This window comes from Carlito syrichta, unplaced genomic scaffold (genome assembly GCF_000164805.1).
Source record: "Carlito syrichta isolate Samal-C Ts95f unplaced genomic scaffold, Tarsius_syrichta-2.0.1 Scaffold53096, whole genome shotgun sequence".
In the NCBI taxonomy this organism is placed as follows: Eukaryota; Metazoa; Chordata; class Mammalia; order Primates; family Tarsiidae; genus Carlito; species Carlito syrichta.
The window spans coordinates 13,393-36,256 of record NW_006997192.1 but is presented as its reverse complement, the minus strand read 5'-3'; the positions used below and the strand labels follow the sequence as shown (position 1 = coordinate 36,256).

Genomic DNA, 22,864 nt, shown 5'->3' with positions numbered 1-22,864 from the left:
CCAGCAGGGTGGCTGGGAGCGGCCACTGCACTCCAGTCTGGGAGACAGAGTGAGACTCCAACTCAAAAAAAAAAAAATGTTAGACTTATCTTGGATGTATCTACAAAGCCAATAAGTCCATAATGTTTTATGAAGAAAAAAAATTATTGTTATTTGTCTCTCCAAAAGCAATGATAACAGTAACAATGACAGATAATTCAGAAGCAACTAGCATTTTAGGATAAATTATCCTTTATCTTTCAAAAGTTTGATTTCCAGGAGAAATCCAGGAAATTCAGGTCACTTTCAGCATTAAGAGCTCCTGATTCAATCAGGCATGGTGGCTCACACATATAATCTCAGCACTTTGGGTGGCCAAGGTGATAGGAATGCCTGAGTCCATGGGTTCAAGACCAGCCTGGACAACTTGGCAAGACCTCATCACTACAACAAATAAAAAAAATTAGCTGGGCGTAGTAGCATGTGCCTGTAATTCCAGCTACTTGGAAGGCTGAGGTAGAACGATCGCCTGAGCCCAGCAGGTCACAGCTGCGGTGGCCGTGAGCGTGCCACTGCCCTCCAGCCTTGGTGACAAAGTGTGACACTCCAACTCAAAAAAAAAGAAGTCCTGATACACATTTAATTTTTTTTAGCAACAATTCATTGGGATGAAACAAACTATCCAAAAGAATAGACCATCAAGACATAAATGCAATATGTTTTTAAACACATTTTCTAACCTATTCTTTACAAACGTATACATGTAAAAGGCAGAGATTAATGAATAATATAGCGACTTCCACTGCACTTATTCCTAATGCAGCATTTATATCACCAAAAAGAAGTTCCACGGATTTTGCCTCGCCCATCCATCAGTTATAACTAGCAGCTGACAAGCACGGTCGCTGAGACCAGAAGAGAGAAAAACACATTCACACCATTTAGGCTGGCCACTGGAACTGCCAATTTCAGCGAAATGCTTTGGACAATTTAATGACCTCCTTGCCGCCTGTCCCATCCTTCTCCCTCTTTCATAACAGCTTTTGATGGTTATGTAGAAACTTTAGCTAACTTTAGTTCTTTTTCAAAGTACCTATAATAATTTCAGAGAGCCGAACAGACATGAATATAAATTTCATTCCTGGATAGGATCAGAAACGATCGTTTTCTTTTCCTCTTGAGAGACTACCCTCTCATAAAGCAAAAATTCCTTAGAGGGATGACAGAAAACTATAAAGGTTTATAGCCAGAAGAGCTTCCCTCTCTATCGACAAAGAAAGATAGATGCGAACTTGTGAGGCAAGTTTAAAAGACTCTCACTGAGAAAAGAACTGCTGTCGCCGATGTTGGCTACACAGCCCTTCTTTAAATGTTTAATCCAGAACAAGGCTTCAAGTTCTCAGAACACCATGATGAGGGGGCAGCAGGGAACAAGTGACAAACACAAGGGCGAGTCATTCCAAATGAGAATCTCATTATTCAAAGTAAGCTTCATTCATCCTGACCTCAGTGAGAGACCCCAAAAGCGGGGACAGTTGCAGGGATAGCCATGCATTTAGGATGGCCACAAGAACAATCCAAAATGGATTCAAGCTCTCCTGGAGTACACTGGTGTCTACAGCTTTCATCTGACTGAACGAAACTGAATTCATTAGACCAACAAAGCTTATAACAGATAACCCCTCATTTCAAGCCCTTTATAGGCTCCTGGAAGAACAGGGCACCATTTTCTCAAGCACCCAACATAACTGTGGTTCACAACACTAAGCATGAGAAACGCTTCATTGTTGCGGCTATGCTTATACTTTTCCTTAACCATAAGACTCCAAAAAACCTAAGAATTTCTAGCAGGAGTCCTTAACAATTATCTGCCAGTCTATCTATTATATGATACAGACTAAAGTCTATCTAGGCCAGCGAGGTGACTCACATCTGCATTCCCTGCACTTTGGAAGACAGAGGCGAGAGGACTGCTTGAGCCCAGGAGTTAGAGACCAGCCTGGGCAATGGAGCAAGACCTTGTCTCTACAAAGTACTAGCCGGGCATGGAGGTGCACGCCTGTAGTCCCAAGTATGCGGGTGGCTGAGGCTGGAGGATTTCTTGAGTCCCGGAGGTCAAGGCTGTGGTGAGCCATGATCGTGCCAGTCCATTCCAGCCTGGATGACAGGGTGAGGCCCTGACTCAATTAATTCATTAATTAATTAATTCTAAAAAGTAAGTCAGTCGATCTAAAGCTTATCCATCATGTGAGTTTAACAAGGGATACACTTTCAGCATGAACACTCTTAATTCTTCAAAGAGACCACTGCGTGCACTTTGGCACATGTTCAGTTAATTTCTCTAATTCGACGGAAAGGTCAGAGAGGGCCCTCCGTGGTCAGAATTACAAATATTTTCTTCTGGAATCAAAAGGAATTCGCCTCCACCTCACCAACTCATGCCTTGGATGACTAGTAGTTTCATAGAGAGCAGTTTAGACCTTGAACCAGGAACATAAAGTAGAGGAAAGAGCATTCCAAGTGTCTGCAGCCAGTATACAGGAAGAAACTGCCCCTTGCTAACTTCAGGCAGGATGTGCTCATGCTATGACTGTCATCCACCTAGCCCTGCCTAGAAGTTGCTCTCTTGATAATGAACTTGCACAGAAGTATTTCCCACTGCCTTGCCACCCAGTCACAACCCTGTAATAATACACCTTCTTCGGCCAAGGGGGGAACAACTCACCTAATAATGTGTCTCTAACAGAATAGTAATGGAGCCACACAAAGAAATCATAAATGCTGCAGTTGGCGATCTGAGGCTGGGTCCGATTGGGCCCGAGCAGGCCCAGCCAGTGTTGCGTGGTGATCACGTAGTCGGGGTGGACGCTCTTCTTTGCCACGTCCAAGGCCGCCAGGAACTGCTCCCTCTCCTGAGAAGTCAAGGAATGGATATTCTGCCGTGTGACAGGTGGTTTCTTCCGATCACAGCTGGGCCCGGTCCAGCCAAACTTGCAGTCTCCACAGTGATAGCCCGCGAAGTTTCCTAGTTTAGAAAACGGAGAGAGATGGGAGAGGGATTGGGTTTATGCAGCTTGGAAGAAATTTCTGAATGTGTGTGCTGTTGTTGGAATGGACAAGAAATGAAGGTCCTTCCAAGAAGGCAGGGAAAGTCCATTTCCTTCCCTGGGTCTCCACTCAAATGTTTATCTCTCCAAGTGGACTAAGCCCTGGAGAGGTTCCTAGAAATATTCCCAGCAAGCCAAGTGCGGTGGCTCAAGCCTGTAATCCCAGCACTTTGGGAGGCGGAGGCAAGAGGATTGCCTGAGCTCAGGGGTTCGAGACCAGCCTGGGCAACATGGCAAGACCTCATTTCTACAATAAATTTAAAAATTAGCCGAGCGTTTTGGCACATGCCTGTGGTTCCAGCTACTTGGAAGGCTGAGGTGGAAAGATCACCTGAACCCAGTAGGCTGAGGCTGCAGTGACCTTGAGCGTACCAGTGCACTCCAGCCTGGGCGAAAGAGTGAGACTAACTCAGAAAAAGAAAAGAAAAGATATATTCCCAGCAAAGATGCAGAATGTGAAATGTACCATATGCTGTCATGAGCTAAACTGTGCTCCACCCCCCCAAAGTCCCAATCCCAGTACTTTAGTTTGTAACTGTATTCGGAGATAGCTTCTTTAAAAGTGTAATTAAGTGTCAATGAAGCCATTAGGGTGGGTTCTAATCCAGTAGGACTGGTGTCCTTAAAAGAAGAGGAAAATGGGCAGGCGTGGTGGTTCACACTTGTAATCCCAACACTTTGCGGGGTAGAGGTGAGAGGATTGCCTGAGTCCAGGTGTTCAAGAACAACCTGGGCAACTTGAAGAGACCTCATCTCTACAATATATCAAAAAAATTATCCAGGCGTGGTGGCGCACACCTGTGGTTCCAGCTACTTGGAAGGCTGAGGTGGAAGGATCGCCTGAGCCCAGCAGGTCGAGGCTGTGGTGGCCCCGAGCATGCCACTGTACTCCAGCCTGGGCAACAGAGTGACACTCTGACTCAAAGTAGAAAAAAAAAAAAAAAAAGAGAAGAGAAAATTTGGACCCGGTTGTGGAGGGAAGACCATGGGAAGACAGATAAAAGATGGCCATCTGCAGGCTGTGGGGAGACCTCAAGGGACACCGCTATCCACACCTGATCTCCAGCTTCCAGGCTCTAGAACTTTGAGAGGATAGATTCCAGTTGTTGAGTCCACCCAGGTTTTGCTTTTTTGCAATAGCGGTCCTGGCAGATTCACATACATGTTCTCCTTCCTCTCACGATGGCAGGGGTATCCCTTCCTATGTCCACTCCATCCCTGACCTGGGACTAGGAGGTCTCTGGGCATCCGTGCTGCTGAGCCCTGCTGTTTTTTGTGGCACCCACAACAGGGTTGACATAGAACAGTTTTTGATTTAGAGAGGGAAGAGAAGATACACCAAGTAAAGAAAGAACCAAAATAAGTACATAAATAAGCTGATTTCCAGGAATTTAGGTGCAACCTCCCATTTAAAAAGCTGGTGTATTTCACAGAGGAGACAGTGCTAAGGCAAAATCGATGGGGCTGGCAGGTCGTTAAGGTGAATTAGATGCCACTCTGTCAGAAAGCACAGATCACTGCAGGGTTTCCTGTCGACTGTACCAACATCTGGCTTTATCAGAGCCCAGGGAATGAGTACAGGACTAATAAGGTCCAGCTCTTGGCAGCTCCCAGATTAGCATCTAAAGTTTACATTATTTTTGCTGGACTCAGTGGTTCACACTTGTAATTCCAGCACTTTGGGAGGTGGAGAAGAAAAAGATTGCCTGAGCCCAGGAGTTTGAGACCAGCCTGGGCAGCTTGGCGAGACCTCATCTCCATAATAAATTTTTTAAATTAGCTGGGTTTGGTGGTGCATGCCTGTGGTTCCAGCTACGTGGAAGGCTGAAATGGAAGGATCACCTGAGCCCAGCAGATCGAGGCTGTGGTAGCCATGATGGTGTCACTGCACTCCAGGGCGACAGAGTGAGACTCGGATTCTAAATTAATTAATTAACTTAAAAATTAAAATACAGTTTACATTATTTTAAGCTGGTCCTGGACCTTCTCATTCTTAGCCTTTCAGACTATTGCTTTGGGTATCACCAGTCCCTCCTTCCTTAGGTGGTGATGCTTTAAAGAGTACAAGCTTAAGCTGGGCTCGGTGGCTCAGCCTGTAATCCCGTGCCTTTGGGAGGCTGAGGTGAGTGGATTGCCTAAGCCCGCGGGTTCGAGACCCGCCTGGGCAGCGAGACCTCATCTCTATAGTAAATCAAAAAATCAGCCGGGCATGGTAGCGTGCGCCTGTAATTCCGGCTACTCGGAAGGCTGAGGCGGAAGGATCGCCAGAGCCCAGCAGGTCGAGGTTGCAGTGGCCGAGAGCGGCCACTGCACTCCAGTCTGGGCAACAGAGTGAGAATTCAACTCAAAAAAAAAAAAAAGAGTACAAGCTTAAATATTATCGGAGTAAAAGATTGAACAAAAAGGAGGTAATAATCTCCTTTGAAGGGTTTCTAGGCCTGGCATGGTGGCTCTTGCCTGTAATCCCAGCACATTGGGAGGCTGAGGCGGGAGTGCTTGAGGTCAGGAATTCAAGACCACCCCAGGCAACACAGTAAATCCTTGTCTCTCCAAAAAGAATTTTAAAATTAACCAGGCATGGTGGCATGCACCTGTGCCTGGCTACTTGGGATGCTGAGGTGGGAGGATCACCTGAGCTCAGAAGGTCATGGCCACCGTGAGGTGTGATTGTCGTGATCATGCCACTGCATTCCAGCTTGGGCAACAGAGTGAGACCCCGACTAAAATTTTTTTTAAAAAGAGGCTGGGAAAGGTATCTCACCCCTATAATCCCAGCACACTGGGCAGCTGAGGTGCGAGAATTGCTTGAGGCCAGGAGTTCGAGACCAGCCTAGACAACACAGTGAGACCTCACCTCTAAAAAAGTAAAAAAAATTAGCAGGGCGTGGTGGTAAGCACCTGTAGTCCCGGCTACTCAGGAGGCTGAGGCAGAAGGATTGCCGGAGTCCAGGAGACCAAAGCTGCAGTGAGCCTTGATCGTGCCATTGCACTCCAGCCTGGGTGATAGAGTGAGACCCTGATTAAAATACAATGCAATAAAAATGTAAAACATTTAATGAGGGTGACCAGCTCACTCACTTTCCTCTTTCCCCTCCTCCCCCCACTCTTGTTAATTTGCCGTCCCTGCTGCCTGGAACACTTTTCTCTCCGCCTGGCAACCAGCTTCTCCTTCAAGCTTTATTATGGCTGCCCTACGAGGTCATCCCTGATTGCACACGACAGGGTTAGATGCTCCCACATACCCTGTAATTCTCCTTTCATTGAATTTATCACCCTGGCTGCAAACATCTCTACTCTTGTTTCAGCCCAGGTGGCAGTGAACTCACTACCCAGGCCTGTTCTGGGCCTTGAACAACAGGATTGTTTGTTGTGTGAATCAAGGAAGTGTCAAGCATGTAGGAGGTGACGCAATAAACATATACTTTCTCTTCCTGTCCTTGGGGGTTAGAGACAAAAGCAGTCCCTGTAAATTATCTTGGTAAATTGCTAAGTACCCAAATAGAGGCAAGCAGAAGTGCTGTGATCAAAGGAGAGAAAGTGTTATTGGGATCTCTGAAGGAAAAGAAAATTTTCCAATAGCATGAAAACAAGATGATGAACAAGAGAAAACGTACACCCAAGCACAGTGGCTTCTGCCTGTAGTCCCAGTTACTTGGAGGCTGAGGTAGAAGGATTGCCTGAGCCTAGGAGGCCGAGGCTCCAATGAGTCCTGATTGTGCCACTGCACTCCAGCCTGGACGACAGGGTGAGAGGCCTCAACTCAGGAAAAAAAATAAAAGAAAATATACAACCTCCTTGTTCTATTAACCCCATGTTTTTGGTGATTAAAGAACATTTCCTTCAGAATAGAGTAAGTCAGGAGAATTTTTAAAAATTCTTAATTGGTTATTTGGGCTCTATGTTCTTTGTAATATATAAAATATTCTACCTATCCTTACTTAACTCAATTGTATGAAAACATAAGTAAAAAGAAAAATTCTATTCCCAAGACTAAAAATCATGATTTTGAATAATCTGAGTTAAACATCAAAATGTGTGCTGATTGCTAATTGTGAAACTATTAAATACAAATTATTTTACAAATATTTATAGAGCAGCTACTATAACATGCTATGCAAGATACTTCAGGGTCCACAGAGCTTGGAGTCTATTTTCCCTGGGGCTATCTTACTGAAGTTCTATAATATCTCTCTTTTTTAGCCGGGGTCTCACTCTGTCACCCAGGCTGGAGTGCAATGGCACTATCACAGCTCATTGCAGCCTTTAACTCTTGGGCTCAAGTAATTCTCCTGCCTCACCCTCCCGAAGTGCTGGGATTACAGGCGTGAGCCAACCCTGCTGGCCTAGAATATCTATTTTCAGAACAGCTTTAATTAAAGCATCACCTACTCTGGCAATTTTTATAGGAATAGAGCATTTTTGAGAAGCAAGTGAACAGAATACTGTGTCTAAAGAATAGTAACTGCCAAAATTAAAATTCACTCAAACTTCCAGCTCTTATTTGTAGTCTGCTGATTGGAAGAAAATGCATAGTCACTTGTCTATAATAGGAGAGTAATTGCTTGCTTCAAATTTTTAAAAAATTTGGGTGATAGTAATATGTCAGTGTAGATTCATTGATTGTATAATAAAGGTACTCCTCTGGCAGGTGGTATTGATAGAGGATAATGGTAGAGTGGTCCTGAACATATATGGGAACTCTCTAGAACTCTCTACACTTTCTGCCCAATTTTGCTGTTATCCTAAATTTGTTCTAAAACATAAAGTCTCAGCTGGGCACATTGGCTCACGCCTGCAATTCCAGCACTTCTGGAGACCAAGGCAGAAGGATTGCTTGAGCCCAGAAGTTTGACACCAGCCTAGGCAACACAGTAAGACCTCAGCTCTACAAAAAATGTTAAAAATAACCGAGTTTGGTGGTGTTTATCTGTGGTCTCAACAACCCTGGAGGCTGAGATGGGAGGATAGCCTTAGTCCAGGAGGTCGAGGCTGCAGTGAGCCTTGATTGTGCCACTTCACTCCAATCTGGACATCAGAGTTAGAGCCTGACTTGAAAACAAACAAACAAAATAAACAAACAAAAAAAGCCTACTAATATTTTTAAATGCTAAGAAATCATACAACCAAATGCTGTAACAATAAATCGAATACATTTAAAGGCCTAAAACATTTTTTAGAATTTTGGAGTCCAACTGTTGACATTTAATAATTCATCACTTATGCCCTGAGTTTTAAGACAATATGTTTTACCATGATTCTTCTTGGCTGATCGAAACAAAGTTATTGGTAACTAATTGTCTCCCTCATTTGTTTTTCAACAAAAAATGTATTGAACACTTAAACATGCCTTGGAGGTGTGAGTGTGTGGGGCATAGGGCATATGGGAAGTCTCCGTATTTTTGACTCAAATCTGCTGTGGCACCACAGACCTAAAATCACTCTAAAAATTAAAATCTATATTTATTTTTTTATTTTTATTTATTTTTTATTTATTTTTGAGTTGGAGTCTCACTTCATCGCCCTGGCTGGAGTGCAGTACCATGCTCATGGCCACCACAGCCTCAACCTGCTGGGCTCAGGCGATCCTTCTGCTTCAGCCTTCCAAGCAGCCAGAACCACAGGCGCATGCTACCCTGACCAGCTAAGTTCTGATTTTTATTGTAGAGATGAGGTCTTGCCAGGTTGCCCAGGCTGTTCTTGAACCCGTGGGCTCAGGCAATCCCCTCACCTCAGCCTCCCAAATTCTGGGATTACAGGCTTGAGCCACTGTGCCCTGCCTAAAGTCTACTTTTTTTACAAAAACACAACTCAACTTGCCTTCTTTTATTTTATTGTTTTATTTGTTTGTTTGTTTGTTTTTAGTAGGGGTCTCTGTCGCCCAGGCTGGAGTGCAGTGGCACCATCACAGCTCTCTATAGCCTCAACCTCCTGGCTCAGGTGATCCTTCCACCTCAGCCTCCCTAGTAGCTGGATTTACAGGCATAGATCATCATGCCTGGCTAACTTTTTTTTTTTACTTTTTCGTAGAGACGAGGTTTCACTATGTTGCCCAGGCTGGTGGCAAACTCCTGGGCTCAAACAATTCACCCATCTCGGCTTCTCAAAGTGCTAGGATTACAGGCACGAGCCACCATGCCCAACCCCATGCCTTCCTTTATGCTCAAATAGCCTTTTGTTTGTTCAGACAAGTTGTCATACCTGATAACTTTGAACTTAACCTGTAATATTGGAATAAGAGTTCCATATCAGAGAGATCTTATTAAAAACACTTTAATATGGAGCCCATAGCACAGTGTTAAGTGTTATTATTACTAGTATTATTAGAGGACACTTATCAAATAGTATAGCAAGTATTTGTTTTCATATCTGTCTCACTTATCATCATACTGAGCACATACTAAGAGTCATGTCAGGGCCGGGCATGGTGGTCACGCCTGTAATTCCAGCACTTTGGGAGGCTGAGGCTAGAGGATTGCCTGAGCTCAGGGGCTCTAGACCAGCCTGGGCAACTTGGTGAGACCTCATCTCTACAATAAATCAAGAAAAATTAGCCTGATGTGATAGCGCATGCCTGGAAGGCGGAAGGATTGTCTGAGCCCAGCAGGTCGAGTGTGCCACTGCACTCCAACCTGGGAGACAGACTGAGACTCCAACTTAAAAAAAAAAAAATAAAAGTAATAATGTCAATTTTCTCCCTTCTCTGTACTTGAAGGACCTAACTGGTGCTAAATCAATGTTGAGTGGGTGATAAGCAGATCAATGAATAATTGAATAAAAGACAGAAAGGCCGGGTGCAGTGGCTTACACCTATCATTCTAACACTTTGGGAAGCTGAGGTGAGAGAATTGCTTGAGTCTAGGAGGTCGAGGCTGCAGTGAACCATGACCTGCCCCTGTACTCCACCCTGGGCAGCAGAGTGAGACCTCAACTCACACAAACAAACAAACAAACAGGAATTAGGCACAAAGGGACTTAGGATGGTTAAACGTACAATTTTTTGTCTGCACAATGGCTCAAAAGTGATACGTGTTCAGCAGAAACCATATTTCAAATACCCATACAACCAATCTGGTTTTTACCTTCACCACAGTACTCAATAAATTACATGAGATATTTAACGCTTTATTATAAAGTAGGCTTTGTGTGAGATGGTTTTTCTCACCTGTAGGCTAAAAAAATAAATGCTCTGAGCATATTTGTAGGTGAGCTATAAGCTAAAATAGTCCCTAGGTTAAGTGTATTAAATGAATTTCTGACTTAGGAAATTTTCAGCTTATAATGGGTTTCTCAGAACATAACCCCATTGTAAGTCAGGAAGCATCTGTATAAGTAAGGCACCGTGCCTCAGTCTAGCATAACTGAAAGACATGCATGAAGTCTAACTGTGTCGCGATCTCAACACAAGTTTCACTTTTTTTGTGGGAAAAGTGCAAACAGGAATAAACCAAGCTCCATGGGAGGATAAATGTCAAAATGATTAATCGTGACTCAGAAGATCAGAGATATTTCCCAACTATGGTGAGCAGAAAACTTCAGTGTAACTCGAGTTGCCCTCAAAAAGCAATGTATAAATTCAAATAAGAAAGCATGTGCCTGGATCTGTGCTCGCCTATGACCCAGAAATGGAATCAATTAAAAAAGTCCTTTATCAACATGTGTCAGAGAAAATATACCAAAGCTCTGTAGTCAGGAACTTCTCATTTCTGAGCTTACAAATCTGATCTAAGGATTTTGTTAAAACGCTGAAGACAACTGAAAAGTGTAACAACGCAAAAGCCCAGCACACAAAATGTTTATTTTCTTAATTTAAATTTTCAAGTAGCATTTTACATTAATTTAACATGAGTTAACTTTTTCCCTCATAATCTCCCAACAAAATAGAAAAGAGAAGAAATACAAAAGAAGGGCATTCTAGAAAGAATTGTGTTATCTTATTGGAAAATGGAGGGAGAGGGGGAATAAAAGGAACCATGGATGATATCAATCTATCAGCCATTGAGTGTGTCCTTGAACAAAAATTACACTTGAAGAGTCAAAGTTCTGTGCCTACTTCGGACTGGGATATAAATGGAGAGAGTGAGACCATTTAAACATCACACGTTCCTACATGTAAGTGCATCAGCTCAACCCCAGAAAGCCATTAGGCTAAGCCTAAGGACCACTGATTAGTGAATTTACAAGAAATTCCAAACAGCCTATTCCTTTAATTAGAAATTCTATTATTTTAATAACAATACTTTATACTTTCCTAGTCCTTTCATCTGCAGAGCTCAAAAGGATTTTACAAGTGTGATTTCATCATTACCCCTATTTCAGAGGTTGGAAAATGGAGGCACTTAGTCACTTGTACAAACAAGAAGTTCACAGCCAACTGTTCCAAAACTATTTGGTGCACAAGTTTTTCAAAAGCCCAAAGACTGAGCTGCAAATGATAAAGTCTCATAAATGCCAACTGGCAGTTAAGTCTTAGAAGGTGAATGGCTAATGTCAGTCTCCTGAAATTCAGCTCTTCCTGACAATTAAGTTCAGTAACTATTGTCTTTCAATTTAGCCCTACAGAGACTAGAGAAGCTCTCTATAGAGAATTTGAACATAGAATTTAGGGCTTTAAAAAAAAACTTCCAGAGTTTGTATTTGTTTCTATTTATTGGGCGAAAATCCTTTTACCAGCTTCATGATTGTGAGAACAATGAGGTGTTTGTTTTCCAATGAATTAACAAAATGCAGGGTCACCAATAGTCTGGTTGCCAGGAACTAATCTATTTCTCTTCCTTAAGAAATTGTGAATGATCCCAGGAGTGTCCCAGAGACTCCATTTGCAAAAGAATCGAGAGGCTACCACCGGAAGGCCTTTAGAAGGCTCAGGATAAGGCTTAGGTTCTAAAGACTGTCTCCCAAAGCATGGAACGGCTGCCGTAGTAATGCAAGCGACTCACTCTCAGGAGAGAATAAATAAAAGAACATGGGTTCTGCTTTGGAATACATGGCACATCACAGTATGGTGGTTATCGTGTACGTCAATTAACTTTCCAGTTCAGTCCCGGAAGACTTGGTCTGAAACTCTGAGACTCAGAGGAAAAGACCACTAGCCAATGTAAGTGGAGCCATCTGAAGTTGGTATGATGATACAATGAAATATTATTTAGTCTTTTTCTTTTTTTTTTTTTGAGTCAAAGTCTCACTCTGTCGCCCAGGCTAGAGTGCAGCGGCATGCTCACAGCCACCGCAGCCTCGACCTGCTGGGCTCAGGCAATCCTTCCAACCCAGTCTTCCAAGGAACCACAGGCACACACCACCACGCCCAACTAATTATTTGATTTATTATAGAGACAAGGTCTCACCAAGGTGCCCAGGCTGGTCTCGAACTTCTGGACTCAGGCGATCCTCTCACCTCCACCTTCCAAAGTACTGGGATCACAAGTATGAGCCACTGTGCCTGGCTTATATAGTCTTAAAAAAGAAGAAAATTCTACCATTCATGACAACATCAGTGGACCTGGAAGACATTTGTGCTAAGGTAAATAAGTCAGTTTTAGAAAGACAAATACTGCATGATTACTCTTAAATAAGGGACTGAAAATACACAAACAAGCTGGGCTCGGTGGCTCAGCCTGTAATCCCGTGCTTTTAGGAGGCTGAGGTGAATGGATTGCCTGAGCCCGCGGGTTCGAGACCCGCCTGGGCAGGCGAGACCTCATCTCTACAATAAAATAAAAATTAGCCGGGCGTGGTAGCGCACACCTGTAGTTCCGGCTACTTGGAAGGCTGAGGCAGAAGGATCGCGGAGCCCAGCAGGTCGAGGCTGCGGTGGCCGGGAGCAGCGGCCACTGCACTCCAGTCTGGGTGACTGAGTGAGACTCCAACTCAAAAAGAAAAGCAAAGAAAATAGACAAACATAAAGAAGCAAACTGCCAGGCTTGGTGGCTCAGCCTGTAATCCCGCACCTTTGGGAGGCCGAGGTGAGTGGATTGCCTGAGCCTGCGGATTCGAGACCCGCCTGGGCAACTTGGCGAGACCTCATCTCTACAATAAATCAAAAATTAGCCGGGTGTGGCAGCACGCCTATAGTTCCAGCTACTTGGAAGGCTGAGGCGGAAGGATTGCTGGAGCCCAGCAGGTCGAGGCTGCGGTGGCCGGGAGCGGCCACTGCACTCTAGTCTGGGCGACAGAGTGAGACTCCAACTCAAAAAAAAAAGAAGCAAACAACAGGATGGTGGTCACCACGTGGCTGGAGAGGGGATCTGGGGAGTTGTTGTTCAATGGGTATAAAGTTGCAGTGATGCAAGATGAGTAAGTTCCACAGATCAGCTGTACAATGTAGTTCTGTAGTTAACATCAAGGTACTGGGCACTTCTTAAGGTGTTAAGAAGGTAGATCTCGTGTTAAGTGTTCTTACCACAAAAACAAACACAAGAAAGCAAACAGACACAGGAAGCTTTTGGAGGTGATGAGTATGTTTACACCCTTGGTTGCAGTGACGGTAACACAAGTGTATACATGTGTCCAAACTCACCATATTGCATATGTTAATTATGTGCAGTGTTTTATATATCAATTATACCTCAATAAAGCTAGAAAAAAATTAAAAGTCTAGCAATTTTAATTTATATAGATACAGTAAACCTTGTTACCTCTTTTTTAAAAAAAATTGAGGCCAGGCATAGTGGCTTATGCCTGTAACCCCAGCACTTTAGGAGGCCAAGGCAGGAGGATTGTTTGAGCCCAGGCTTTCGAGATCAGTCTGGGAAATATACCAAGACCTTGTTTCTAATTTAAAAAAAGAAGAAATGTCAGTATAAAAAGAATTATGGTTCTGAGTAAGTCTAGATAGAGCAGATATGGGGAGGAAGTGAGTCCAGCCAGAGGGTGGGGCCGCAGAGGCGGTCATGGCCTTGACATTGGCTGGAGATGAAAACTGTACTTTGAGGAAGCCTTGCTTCTTGGGACTGGCCTATGGACATGTGATTTCCTTACAGCCTAGACTTACAGGACAAGCTGTATTTCTGGCCGAATGCCTTTTTAGAGAAGAAGATACTTTTTTTTCCATTTTGCAAGTATGTCCCTGTGACCCTAAGTTCCTGGTCACTTCTGGAAGAAAATTTATAAACATTTCCTCATCAAAGGGAAATAGCAATGATCCCTTCTATTCTGTCTTTCTCTATTCTTTCCATTCTTGCCTTTCAAAACCAAACCAAACCAAGAAAGAAAAAAAAAAAAAAACTTGCCAGCCAGTTCAAAAATATAAAGGAAGTGGTGAAAAGAAGAATCAACAATTATATCAATTTCCTAAAATCTGCCCCCAGCATTCTATAAAATGGAGATTTCCAACTTTTGAAAGTTGTGGCACTTTCTCGTTGATTGACATAGAAATAATTATTCAAGAGTAGTTGGAGGTGGTGGACAGAGAAGTGACTGTGTTCATGTGGTTTTTCAATCCCACAGATAACATGCAACCTGCTACTTCTCATTAGACTGAAAAAACATGAGAATTTATGAGACAATGTCTGTAGAAGCAAATGCCTAAATAGTTTAGAAAAATGGAATATGTATTAACTATATTATTAAAATTTTTGTTAAAACGTAATATCCAGGACAAAACTAGGACCTAAGAATTCTTTTGAATCACAGAATTAAAAATATGATGACAAAATGATTACAAAGCCAGAAATTTTATTGCTTAAAAAAAAACCTTTGGAACATCTCTCACGTATTTGAGGTTTGTAGTTGAAAAGTTTTACTGTAAAAAAAAGATCAAAATCCTGTCATTTTTACATCAACATTGCAGGCCTTTGTATATTCCCTGTATATTACCTCCCCACACCTGTGTTCCAACATCACACAAGAACAGAAGTATAAAATATTCTTAAAAAGGAGAGAATCGTATGCAGCCAGCCACCGTAGAGCAGCATCCAAGGGCATTGCTGCTTATTTTTTTTATTTCAAATGCCCAGCCAGCCTTTGAGTTTTTATCCCCGCTGTGCGTGGCTGCAGAATACTGGAGGGAGGCAAGACTGAAGAGGATTTGAGAAGGCCCAGAAGAGCCAGAGGAATGAGAAATGCACAGAGACATCAAAGAAGCAGGTAATGTAATAGGCCAGATCTAAAGGAGAAACTCCGGGCACACTTTGTAATGCCCAGTTCAAATCCAGACAAGAATGAAAGAAAGCTGATGTCATCTAAGAAAACTGCCTTCCCAACTCCCTAAGAAAGCTGTCTTGCCACGTCTCTCTGATGTTGACAAAGTTACAACCCAGTCAGAGCTTTCACACTTATCTGAGCTCTGTCCCACTCGTTAAAAACACTGAGACCAGCATCGCGGAACACCTGCCTTGGATTCCTACCTTCTAAATGCCAAGCCTCACCCTTCCCTCTTCGACAAGTGAAAACCCATTTCAGGAGAGGGCACCAAATCCATCTTGAAAGGACTTGCTGTGAGTTTCAAAGCTCTTAACTTCCCCTTCCAACAAACAAGCCCATCATCTGTTGGCATGCATTCATGTAACCTGGCTTGGCCCATGCGATGTGTATCTGGTTTTCACAACTAGATGCACTAGAGAATTAAGAATATAACCATCTGGGTGTGGTGGTTCATGCCTGTAATCCCAACACTTTGGGAGGCAGAGGCGAGAGGATTGTCTGAGTCCAGAGGTTCGAGACCAGCCTGGGCAACTTGGCAAGACCTCATCGCTACAATAAATCAAAAAATTAGCAGGGTGTGGTGGTGTGAACCTGTGGTTAGCTACTTGGAAGGCTGAGGTGGAAGGGTCACCTGAACCCAGCAGGTCGAGGCTGTGGTGGCCATGAGCATGCCACTGTACTCCAGCCTGGGTGACAGAGACTTCTACTCAAAAAAAAAAAAAAAAGAATATAACCAAAACACCGACCTTATCAAATATACATCCCACTCAAACCATAATGGTGTGCCTCTCAAAACTTCATCTCATGGTCTCCTCCAGTGGTCTCATCTCTTCCCTAGAAGGGGCTTCTGTCCCGACGGGGGCCCTCCCCACCAAGCTCTGAGCATGGGTCTCACCTGTGCACCTGCAGGTCCGGTTGAAGAATTTTCTCGGCCAGCGCTCGCGGTCATCCTGGTTTCGCAGGACGTAAGGCCCACTCCAGGACCTGGTGTCAGTTTGCACCTCTGTGCACTGCCCCCGGCCCTCCTGAGAGCCACAGATGTTGCCCGGCTCCCTGCCCAGTGGCGGACAACACTCCTTGTTCACCAGGCTGTCCACCGTCATGCAGACCCGGGGAAACTGAGCCCAGGCTCCAGGCAGGATTCCACAGCCCAGGCAGCTGAAGAGAAGCCCCCAGCAAAGGCGGCTCATGGCTTTAAAAGTGAGATAGTGTTCTCTCTCTCTCTCTCTCTGTCTCTCTCTCTCTCTCTCTCTCTCTCTCTGTCTCTGTCTCTCTCTCTTTCTCTCTCCACTCCTTATCTCTCTGCCCTTCCTTATCTTCCACTGTCGAGTTCGTAAGCAGTCACTCTGTCTTTTTTTTGGTATATACTTTTTGTGTTTTATTCCTCTTCTCTTAAAGAAACCCCCCCAAAATCACAGAACCCACATGTGTGCGTGTGTGTTAAGTGCCCATGCACACACTATTATTTGTGACTCAAACAACTAACACAGATTTAATTTCATTAGCAGTGCCTCTAACAAGCACATTTAATGAGGATAGCACGCCTCACCATCCTTCCCCCGTTAAATCAGGCTCCGTCTAATTGAGTTAATTTCCAAAGCAGCCTGTCATACTACTTATTAAGCTGGTATGTCTAAGCCCCCTGCATTCCTCCTTAGCACTCGACTTTGATTGCCTTGAACTCAGTTCAAAAGCCAAACACCGCGCTGCCTTTATTCTGTCTGGCTTGCCAAGCCACGGGGCCTTGTGAGGTTTGTGCAAAGGTTGGGAGAAGCCTTCATTAGGGGGATTAGTATGAGGGAAATCCTCATCATGACCACATGACCCAGGGTGCGCACAAAAGGGGATGAAATTGCTGGCTTTGTTTCAGGGGGGCAAAACCGTCTTCTTTATCTGGGCTCATGTGTTCCGGCCAAACTTGTGACTTAAGGCATCCCGGGGGTCAATACACACAGTGAGCTCTTGGTCAAAGACCCTTCACAGACGAGCTCCCATTGCTGACGACCACACACACGTGACTGCTTTCTGACGTGTGTGCGAGAAAGGCCACAACAGGAGCCATATAGCTTCAAAAACAAAGAAACGTTTATTCAGGACTGGCATATAAGAAATGGCTTTGTTCCACAATTAGGAATCCTCTTTCCTCCAAATAATAAGGTATTCTTCTCCTACCCAGTATATCTATGCAGCAGATTTTTTTTTAATTACACAAAGTAGCATACCACCAGAAATTCACAGTTGTCACTATCTGATTGTATGGAAGGCAGTGAGATCATCTGCCGTGAAGTCTTGCAAGCAAAATTTTTTTTTTTTTACGAGAAAGAATCTTGCTCTGTCACCCAGGCTGGAGTTCAGTGATATGATCGTGGCTCACTGCAGCCTCAAACTCCTGGGCTTGAGCAATGCCTCATCCTCCCCGAGTAGCTGAGACTACAGACATGCCCCATCACGCCCAGCTAATTGTTTATCTTTTTATAGATGAAGTCTCACTGTGTTGCCCAGGCTGGTCTCCAACTCCTGGCCTCAAGTCATCCGCCTGCCTCAGCCTCCCAAAGTGCTGGGATTGCAGGCGTGGGCCACCTCTCCTGGCCGCAAGTCTTTTGATTTATATTAAAGTGACACATTATCAAGCTACAGAAAGCCATGCCTCCCGATGCTCCTGGGGTCAGCAAGGAGAGTGTCCAGACGGTGGCCACCCGTCAAAGCACACATTTGTTCTTTCGAGTTGGAAACAGGACTGCCTTAATGCCTGTTTCATGGTAGAAACAGAACTAAGCACCGTAAAGATGTGAGCCTGAGTCAGCCAGTTTCTGAGAACATAAAGATACACATTGTAATGTTTCAAAGCAAATTCCTAAGGTTAAAAAACAGTAACCGGGCTCGGCGGCTCAGCCTGTAATCCCGCGCCTTTGGGAGGCTGAGGTGAGTGGATTGCCTGAGCCCGCAGGTTCGAGACCCGCCTGGGCAGCGAGACCTCATCTCTACAATAAATCAAAAAATCAGCTGGGCGTGGTAGCGCGTGCCTATAATTCCGGCTACTTGGAAGGCTGAGGCGGAAGGATCGCCGGAGCCCAGCAGGTCGAGGCTGCGGTGGCCGGGAGTGGCCACTGCCCTCCATCCAGTCTGGGAGACTGAGTGAGACACCAACTCAAAAAAAAAAAAAAAAAAAAGTAAACAGGTATCGCAACTCATGTACCTCTATGCTACCTTGCTGATAATAAGTTGCTGTGACTAATTAAATGGCAGTTCTTACATCCATCTCTACACCAACACCAGCCTGTACCCCAGCCCTACTGAATCAGAGTCTCTGAGGATGTTCCAGACTCAGCCTTTGTTATAAAATCTCCAGGCGATTCTGATGTACAACCAGGGTTAAGAACCACTGAGTCGGAGTGATGCTCGCTTCAGGGGAAATGTTGCAAGAGAATCTGCTAAAAGACACCATGTGTTTTAGCTTCCTGGGGCTGCTGTAGATTACCTCAAACTGAATGGCTTAAAATAACAGAAATCTATTTCCTCACAGTTCTGGAGGCCAGAAGTCTGGAATCAAAGTGTTGGCAGGACTGGTGTGTGTCAGCAGGGCTACCTGGCCCTCGGGAGGCTCCTAGCTGGAATTCTCCCTGCCTCTTCCTGTTTCTGGCGGCTGCTGGCAGTCCTCGGCTTGAAGCTGCGATGCTCCGATCTCTGCCACAACCCACACCTTCTCCTCGCTATCTGTGTTTCTCCTCTGTGTCTGTCTTTTGTAAAAACATTTATTGGATTTAGGGCCCACTTGGATAACCTGGGGGGGGCTCTCATCTAAGATTTTTGACTCAATTGTATCTGCAAAGAACCTTTATCCAAATAAGGTCACTTTCACTGGTTCTGGGACATGTACATGTCTTTTAGGGAAGCCACCATTCAATCCACTATGTTATGGGTAAGAAGAAACTTGAATCATATTAAAATCACATTATTTCAGAGTCGCGAGGTTGTCTTAGAGCTTATTTATGCTCTCCATGTGTATTTATTGACTGACACTATGCATTGTGACACTGAGATTGTATTTTTTTTTTTTTGAGTCGCTGTCTCTCTCTGTCACTCAGGCTAGAGTGCAGTGGCACGATCATGGCTCACCACAGCCTCAACTTCCTGGGCTCAAGTGATCGTTCCATCTCAGCCTCCCAAGTAGCTGGGACTACAGATGTGTTCCACCACACTGGGCTAATTTTTTTATTTTTTGTAGAGGTGTGGTCTCGCTATGTTGCTGGGCTGGTCTTGAACTCTTGGGCTCAAGCAATCCTCCTTCCTCAGCCTCCCAAAGTGCTGGGATTACAGCATGAGCCACCACACTTGGCTTATTTTATGTTTTGTAAAGACTTGGGGGTCCATAAATGTTAGAATCAAATTTCTTGGATACTAAAATGGAAGGAGTCAATTTTCATGTCAAAATACCCCAGGTCTCGGTCCTAGGATCTCTTTTCTTTTCTTTTCTTTTTTGAGGGAGTCTCACTCTGTTGCCCAGGCCGGAGTACAGTGGCACACTCACGGCCACTGCAGCCTTGACCTGCTGGGATCAGGCCATGCTTCCATCTCAGCCTTCCAAGTAGCAGAATTACAGGCACAGACCACCATACCTGGCTAATTTTCTTTTTTTTTATTATAAAGACGAGGTCTCGAACCCCTAGACTCAGGCAACCCTCTCGCCTCCACCTCCCAAAGTGCAGGGAGTGCAAGCATGAGCCACCTCTCCCAGCTGTCTCTTTTCTTTCATTTCCACACTTGCTAGATAACTCAGCTAGTCTGAGGCTTCAAATGCAGGCTATTAAGACTCCCTGAAATTACAGCTCTGGCCTTGACCTCAGATGTCAGGCCCAGACTCATATATCTAACTTCCTACGTGACCTCTCCACTTGAAGGTCTAGACATCTCTCGTTTAACATGTTCAAAACAGACCTTTTGCTCCCTCCTCCTAAATGTGTTTCTCCACTGATGATCTCCATCTTCATAAAGAGGACTTCCACAATCTCGTAAATCACCTTGATTCTTCTCTTTCTGCCTCCCCATATATACTTTCCAATGCACTTAAAGTCAAGGTTGTTTGCATGGCTACTCAAAGTGTATTCGACAGATCCATAAATGAAGTGTTTCCGGTCTGCGTCAAGATAAAAATAACAGGTCGGGCATGGTGGCTCACGCCTGTAATCTCAGCACTTTGAGAGGCCAAGGCGAGAGGATTGCCTGAGCCCAGGAGTTCAAGACCAGTCGCTGAGACCTTGTCTCTACAATAAATCAAAAAAATTAGCTGGGCATGGTGGCGCATACCTGCAGTGGCAGCCACTTGGAAGGCCGAGGTAGAAGGATCACCTGACCCCAGGAGGTTGAGGCTGCAGTGTGCTGTGATGGTGCCACCGCACTCCAGCCTCAGCAATAGAGTGAGACTCCAACTCAAAACAGAAATTGAAAATCAACACTGTGAAACTTTCCCAGCAATTGGACATTGACACAACTTTCAAGCACATGATCCATCATCTCGTGCAAGAGAATAGAGTCCCGTTGGGGGCTGCCAAACTTGCACGGTGACAGTCATGTCGCAGCCACTGCAAATGAGTCATGTGCCACTGGGTCTTTTGTTGGTCTATGTCTGGAAAAGTCTCTCAAAAATCTGTTACCATTGATAGTTTGAGAACTAGCTTATATAGTCTTCCATGTCTGTCCTTCCTTTTTCTCTTGTTCTGTAGTGTAGAGTACCGAAATCACTCTGTTACTCTGATGTACCTTGTTCATTTCCACCTTGGCCTTTGTCTTGGCCTCCCCCTGCCTGAAGTACTCTTCTCAGAATAGGGATTGGCAGTAGCGGGATACCACCAGGGCTGGGGGGTGGAGACACAACATCAATAAGGGTACCTGATCTCAAACCAGGCAAAGTGGGGACCAAAGGGAGCCCCAAACTTTACCTGTTGATGACCACTTGTATACCTAATCCTGAACTGTATCTCACATCTTTAAAATAATAAAGTAAAATAATAAAAAAAAAATTAAACTCTTACTCGGAATCCTCAGGTCCTGAGGCTGAGGCGAGAGGATTGACTGAACCCAATGGGTTCAAGACCAGGCTGAGCAACATGGCGAGACCTTGTCTCTACAATAAATCAGAAAAAATTAGCCAGGGGTGGTGGTGCCTGCCTGTAGTTCTAGCTACTTGGAAGGCTGAGGTGGAAGGATCGCTATAGTCCAACCTGGGTGACGGAGTGAGGCTTCAACTCAAAACAAAAAAAAAAGAAAGAAAGAAGTTATCCTACTTATTTGTTAAGTTGCTGAAAGTCGGGCCAGGTTTTGTGGCTTATACCTGTAATCCCAGCACTTTGGGAAGCCAAGGTGTGAGGATTGCTTGAGCCCGGGAGTACAAAACTATCCTGGGCAACATAGCAAGACCTTGTCTCTACAAAAAATATAAAAATTTAGCCGGGCATGGTGGTACACACCTGTAGTCCAGGTACTCAGTGGCTGAGGCGGGAGGATTGCCTGACCTTACAGATAACAAGCCCTGTGTAACAAAGATGTCTTTTCCTGACTCCAAAGTCATGGTCTTTTCACTATGCTGAATTGTCAAACTTACCACCTTCTCTGGGGAATTCAGGATGGTGCCTTATGCAGAGGGACTGATGGAAACTTACATTGTCTGTCTCCTACTCTATACGCTAAGCCTGCTTTCCTTACCTTTTGTTATCTTATTCAAATGACAAGAAACTGCTGCATGAAATTTAAATATTTCTAATTTAACTGAATTGCTTTAATGTTGCTACCCTAGATGGAAGGCCTAAGTAGGTCAGAATAGAATTAAGAAATTAGCATTCTGATGGAAGAGCCAGACTGAAGTTGAGAATAAGGGTTGGGCTCCTGTATTAACTAAATTACCCTTTGTTATCAAGTCTTCAGCCTATATCAAGGTATGATCTGGGAAAACAGCATGTGAAACTTGTAAGGTGTTTTTCTATCATGATGGCATTTTATGGGGGCCGGGATAGAGATTTCTTTCAGGGTTCAGTCTGCAGGAAAGCTTGCATCCTGAGCCCATAGCAACCATAGCAACCAGCTTGTCCTGGACTTTTGGACCATGTGACTCTTAGGATGGTGTTTGTATTTTTGTTTTGGACAGTTATAGAGCTTAGAGCCAAATTTACAGCTCTCACGCCAAGCAACTGATTCATACAGCAGTATCTAGTTTGATATTTTCCTTCCATGATCCTGGGTTCTGGGATTCTTATTTTGTCCTTTTGCAAATATATGGATTTATCTTGTCTCAAATCCTTTGAGAAAAAAAGAGAGGTATATCCATGCACACATATATTTCCATATAAGCACAAAGGTAATAAATACCCAGCCAAGCTGTTGTTTGCAAGACAGGGCAGAGAAGAATTCAAGAAGAATCCCTAAAAAGTTGGTGTAAGTGAACAGAGATCTAAGAACATATGCTAAGAAGATCTCAGATCATAAATATGACTGTAATTAGACATTGCCTTATTTACAAAAGAAAATGTCTTTGTTAGAAACTAAACAGGAGGACCCAGGCAGAGATATCTCCTGTGTAATACTGAGACTACTTGTTGTTAGTGAAAGCCATCAAATCAAGAACTGTTGACCAGGCATGGTGGCACACA

General features: G+C 44.2%; 1 protein-coding gene across 1 annotated transcript in view; it reads right to left on the bottom strand.

Annotated features, from left to right (window-relative positions):
- Positions 1–16,433, bottom strand: part of DCT (dopachrome tautomerase) — a 50,449-nt gene extending 34,016 nt beyond the window's left edge. Inside the window, exons 1-2 of the mRNA XM_008049344.1 lie at positions 16,120–16,433; positions 2,705–3,004 (exon numbers count right to left, since the gene is read on the bottom strand). Coding sequence (XP_008047535.1) covers positions 2,705–3,004; positions 16,120–16,414 — 595 coding nt within the window. The 5' untranslated portion in view covers positions 16,415–16,433. The remainder of the gene's footprint in view (positions 1–2,704; positions 3,005–16,119) is intronic.
- Between the last annotated feature and the right edge of the window lie 6,431 nt (positions 16,434–22,864).